Source organism: Artemia franciscana, chromosome 4 (genome assembly GCF_032884065.1).
Source record: "Artemia franciscana chromosome 4, ASM3288406v1, whole genome shotgun sequence".
Taxonomy (NCBI): Eukaryota; Metazoa; Arthropoda; class Branchiopoda; order Anostraca; family Artemiidae; genus Artemia; species Artemia franciscana.
Window position 1 is genome coordinate 35,443,751 of NC_088866.1, and position 5,993 is coordinate 35,449,743.

At 35.5% G+C, this 5,993-nt stretch overlaps 1 protein-coding gene across 1 annotated transcript; it reads right to left on the bottom strand.

Annotated features, from left to right (window-relative positions):
* Positions 1–5,135: 5,135 nt before the first annotated feature.
* On the bottom strand, positions 5,136–5,633 carry LOC136025756 (uncharacterized). The gene has a single exon (XM_065701743.1). The coding sequence runs from the start codon at positions 5,631–5,633 to the stop codon at positions 5,136–5,138; it is 498 nt and encodes a 165-aa protein (XP_065557815.1).
* Positions 5,634–5,993: the final 360 nt, after the last annotated feature.

Consider the following 5,993-nt stretch of genomic DNA (forward strand, 5'->3'; position numbering starts at 1 on the left):
GTCGGACCGGGTACATTCACCAAAAGCAAGCGTAGAAAGAAGCATTCATGTTGATTGGGGTGAACGGTGTAGAGTCTTCCTATTGTGGTATCTTTGAAGATGGTAGGTTGGCCGTCGACTGACTTACCCTGTTTTCGACGTTCAAATACTTTATTTTTAGTATTACACGTGTAATACGAAGGCACTTCAGTATACAGCAGTTTTTTGCAAAAGAATCATTTTTGCAAAGCGAAAAAAAAGCTGTTAATTTTGTATCCGGTGGATTCAGGGCTCTTTGTTGCACGTTGGTTTCCGATAAATAAACACGTTGACCATTCTGTAAATGTACCGCTAAGTGAACAACAGCTGGACTACGTTCATGTATCGGAAATGAAAGAATTCGCCAAACAGCTTCATTACTGCTTATGTATCTTCCAGCCTGATATTGTATGATTTCGTCGAAATCTTTGATTTCGGGCTGCAAGCCAAAAACTGCCATGTCACTGCCTTTGTTGACGTATTTACATATGTATTTGAATGCCTTTACGGAGTTACAGTACTCAACGTTTATGTGTGCATTAAATGTTTTTGATAATAATGGGGAATATGGAACAACCCACTGGTTATCTACTTCGATGGTGGTACCGTTGCCATTGTAGGTTCTTCAGTCATTTTACAATTAGAAATTTCTCTTTCAACGGTCTTCTTACAATTAAAAATTTGTCTTTGAACGATATTCTTAAATACCTGTGTCCTGGTCGTCATTTATATTCCCTGTGTCCCGGTCGTCATTTGTGTCCCGGTAGCCCAGTCTGTAATTTCTCTTTGAGTGTCCCGGTCGTTATTTATATTCCCTCTGTCCCGGTCGTCATTTGTGTCCCGGTCTGTAATTTCTCTTTGAGTGTTTTTTCTTTTTAGTATTTTTTAGTTTTTTACATTTTTTCTTTTTTCCGTTTTCTTTTTCTTCTTTATTTTTCAGCTTCACTATGAAATACATATCGTCGAACCTTTGTTTTTTTAACTAAAATCTGGTAGGCATTGATGACCTTATCCAAACACTCAAAGAGAAAGCGACCGGGACACAAGGAATGTTCGATTAGCAATCACCATCAACAAAGCACCGGGACACAAATGACGACCGGGACACAGGGAGTATAAATAACGACCAGGACATAAGTAAAAAAAAAACTATAAAAACTAAAAAAAAGGTAAAAACTACAAAAAAACTAAAAAGAAAAAAAATTAAAAACTAATAAAAAAAAATAAAAAAGCTAAAAAACTAAAAAAGAAAAAAAGGAAAAAAAATGAAAAATAAAGAAGCAAACAAAAGTAAAAAAAAATAAATAAAAAAAACTAAAAAGAAAAAAACTTAAAAAACTAAAAAAAAGAAAAACCAAAAAAAAAACCTAAAAAGAAAAAAAGGGGAAAAATACAAAAATTTATTTCATCATGTACCATTTCAAAAGCGAATGTATATACAGACCGGGACACCGGGATACAAATGACGACCGGGACACAGGGAATATAAATGACGACCGGGACACAGGGACACAACCACAACGGGGACGCCGGGGGGCACAGGAGGATATATAAATGACGACGGGGACACAGGGAATGTTCGATTAGCAATCACCATCAACAAAGCTCAAGGGCAATCATTAGAAGCATGAGGTATAACTAAAAAAACTAAAATAAAGGTAAAAAACTAAAAACTAAAAAAAAAAGACCAATTCAAATACGATTGTACATACAGACCGGGACACCGGGACACAAATGACGACCGGGACACAAGGAATATAAATGAAACCCGGGACACTCAAAGAGAAATCACACACTGGGACACCGGGACACAAATGACGACCGGGACACAGGGAATATAAATGACGACCGGGACACAGGGACACAACTACAACGGGGACGCCGGGGGGCACAGGGGGATATATAAATGACGACGGCGACACACGGAATGGTCGATTAGCAATCACCATCAACAAAGCTCAAGGGCAATCATTAGAATCATGAGGTATAGATCTGAATACGGATTGTTTTCCCATGGACCATTATATGTTGCATGTTCAAGAGTCGGTAAACCCGACAATCTATTTATATGCACAGACAATGGGACAGCGAAGAATGTTGTATATTCGCAAGTTTTACGTAGTTAAAAATATATATATATATATATATATATATATATATATATATATATATATATATATATATATATATATATATATATATATATATATATATATATATATATATATATATATATATATATATATATATATATATATATATATATATATATATATATATATATATATCTATATTCACAGGTGGGACATAGGGTCACAACTACAATGGCGCGTAACTAATATGGCGCGTAACGACTTACGCGCGCGGGGGGCTTGGAGGGGGCGAAGCGCCCCCACCAACTAGGTGTTGGCGTGGCGCGAAGCGCCACCCCAACAGCTAGTATATATATATATATATATATATATATATATATATATATATATATATATATATATATATATATATGATCAGGGAAAGGAGATTTTTATTAAGGAGGCACCATATTTCTAAGCACTAGTGAAAAAACTATCAGAAATTAAATAAAAAAAATTTGTTTTTCAATTAAAAGTAAGGAGCAACATTAAAACATAAAACGAACAGAAATTATAACGTTTATGAGGGGGGTTAACCCCTTGTCAATACCTCCTCTCTACGCTAAAGTTTTTTTAGTACTTTCAAAAGAGTTATTTATTCTACTAAATGGTGGTTGCAATTCAAAGGTCATTCTTGAAGAATTGCAACAAAATTCGAACTTCAGCGTAAAGATTGAGGTATTGACTAGGGGACAAACCCCCTAATATACATAATAATTTATGTTCGTTTTAAGTTTTAATTTTTCTCCTTACTTTCAGTTGATAAAACTTGATTTTTTTATAATAACCAAAGCTGCTATCTAAAACTTGCTTCTGTGAACTAGACCTGCTTCACAATAAGTAGAATATACAACATAGACAGTTATTTGCAAAAGAAAAAATGTTTTGTTCAGTTTTATGTTGGGAGGGGGTCAAGATTTTTAGTGTGGGGGGAGGGTTGACTGATGAAACATAATTTTCCAACAAGTATTTTTTCCTACAATAATAATCAAACTGTAAAAACAGAAATCTTTCTATAATAACATATCAATTATAATAATATTTTTTCTAAAACGTATAATAAGTTATTAACTCTAAAATAATAATAAAGATGCAATATAAAACTTGTTTCTGTGAACAAAAACTACTTCACACTAAAAAAAAAACAAATCCATTATTGGCTATTTGCCATGTATAACGAAAAATATCGTTTCAGTTTTAAATAGGGTGGAGGGAGAGGGGTAACAGCCAAGACTTTTAATGTGAGAAGGATAGACTGACGAAAACATTATTTTCAAAGAAATATTTTTGTTAAAATAACAGCCATGGTTAAACTCCCAAAAAAAATATAGGTTCCTCTAAAATAATCATGTATTAATAACAATAAGATATAACCAAACACATGAAACGTAATCAAACATGTGCTATAATATGTTTGCATCAAGCATAATATAAAAATAACAATAAATTTCTCAAAAATAAATTCGAAAATAATAACAACTATAAAATAATAATAAAGCTGTCACCTAAAATTGCTCTTGTGAACTAGATCTGCTTCAACATAGACAGGAAAATCACCATCAATGGTAATTTGCCATGCATAGCAAAGCATTATTCCTGTTGTAGTTGAGGGGGGAGGGATTCATGACAGTCAAGATAATATTTTTGATACAAGCAGGAGACTGGTGAAAACATCAGTTTCAAACAACATTTTCTTTCTCCAGGTGTTGCAGATATTGTATTCTTAGGGGAAGGGGATTATGCCTTTGTGGCTGTTTAAACCTGTTAATAGTACCTTGTATACAATAATGGATTCTCAATTTCTAGTGTGAATCATAGTCAATGCAGGAGTATTTACTTAGAAAAGAGCAAAATGTCTCCTATACATTTTTCCCCCTAGAGTATAGGATAGAGGGTTATAAGAGCCTTTGAAAAGGCTCATTTGAAAGTAAACAGAATATTTTAATACCCCTTATAACCAATTGTTCAAGGTAATTGTTTAAAATAAGCCCCCATCTCCAGTACCTTTTTTGGTCCTAAAACCCCCATAGTGTTGAATTAGTATTTGGAGATAACAATTTCCCTGAGAATGATCAGAACATCTACAAGAAATGTCTTTGAAAATGATGCTGGGACTCAACTCACAGAGCCTGGGAATGGGACCCCAACTATGAAACTGGTCTGCTCTTCACAGCTGGAGCACAGCTAAGGGAAGGGAGGACTTGCTCTCCCCACCCAAAGTTCCTGGGCGTCAGCACAGAGTGCCAACACATTGAAACGTTGGGCCGTCTTTGGTGTCTTAATTCAGCTTATGTGTCTGCATTTGTTGGCACACTGATAATGTTGGCAAATTTTTTATATTCCCCTCCAAACTCAAAATGCAAGCTTTGCCCCTGCTTCACATACATTTTCAGACTCAATACAGTGGTAATAACTTGGTAAGAAGTGTTTTGTCCCCCCCCCCCATAGCATTTATTCCTAGACAATTTTGTATAGAATGAGTAGTCCTAGAAACTTGCAAATGGGTTCATTTGGCTGAAAATTGAAAGTTCTTTGTGCTTTTCAGGGCTAAAAATAAATAGTGGCTAACCATCTCCCACTTTAGTGCCCTTGGCACCCAATATCCCCCAAGGCTTTCAGGGGTGGAAATTCATAAAAAAAATTAGAGGAGGGGGCAAGATTTTTTTTCTTTTTTTATCAAAGATAAAAAAAAATATCTTTAAAAACCTAGTCAGGGGGAGTGGGATTGATCTATTTTTTACTTAATTTTTTTCCATGAGATACAAATATGTGCCCTCCAAAATCTAAGTGGGGGCCACTGCCCATACAGGGCGATGGCTCCAATTGCATTGTTCAGAAAATTAAAATATCAACAGGCATTACACTCAGAACAGCAAAATTGGTCTAAATATGTTACTTTCAAAAGGGAGGGACACAGTCTACACAGGCCAAGTGGTCTCAAATTAATTAATTGGTCCACTCTTTGCATTTTTTTTTTTTTTTTAGTCAAAAAGTTAGGCACACCCTGCCTTGTTGAAACCAGTCACAGGCAATGACTTCTGTGGCTGTGGATCCTGTGTTCTTGATGGTGCTGCCAAGATATTTGAAATGGACCACTTGTTCCACATCCTTGTCATTGCATTTGATGTTCAAAGGTGAATTGCTAGTTGCCATGCCTTTGGTTTTACTGGTGTTGGTATTGAGTCCAAAACCTTCTGCTTTTTGTTGAACACTCATGAGCAGTGCTTGAAGCTGTGATTTGCAGGTTTTAAAGATGGCAATATCATCAGCAAAATCTAGGTCACTCAGCAGGCAATCATTTGGGCTTAGCCCAGTTGAGTTGATGCTCCTCAATACAAATTTATATTGTATGATGTTGAGGATACCATAGTGGTGAAGGAGGTTCCAGAAAGACTGGCAGTCCAATGAGTCTAACACATTTTCGAAGTCTATGAAGATCATGTAGAGCTTATTGCACCATTTGCAGCACTCCTCTTTGAGCATTTGCAGGGTGAATATCAGGTCTGTGCAAGAGCAGTTTGTGTTGAAGTCATGCTGTTCATCATACAGGTATTCATCTAGGCAATGTTGTATTCAGGAAAGGATAATATGGGACAACAGTTTGCCAGGAATCAAGAGCAGGCTGATGCCTTGCCAGTTGTTATAGAGCATGGCATTAACCTTCTTGAAGAGCCTCATGGGCATACTGTGGCGCCATTCTGAGGGTAAATATACACATATATATATATATATATATATATATATATATATATATATATATATATATATATCTTCTATCTATATAAAAATAAGTTGTCTGTCTGTCTGTGGATGGATGGATCAGGTGACGTCACCTGAAAAAAC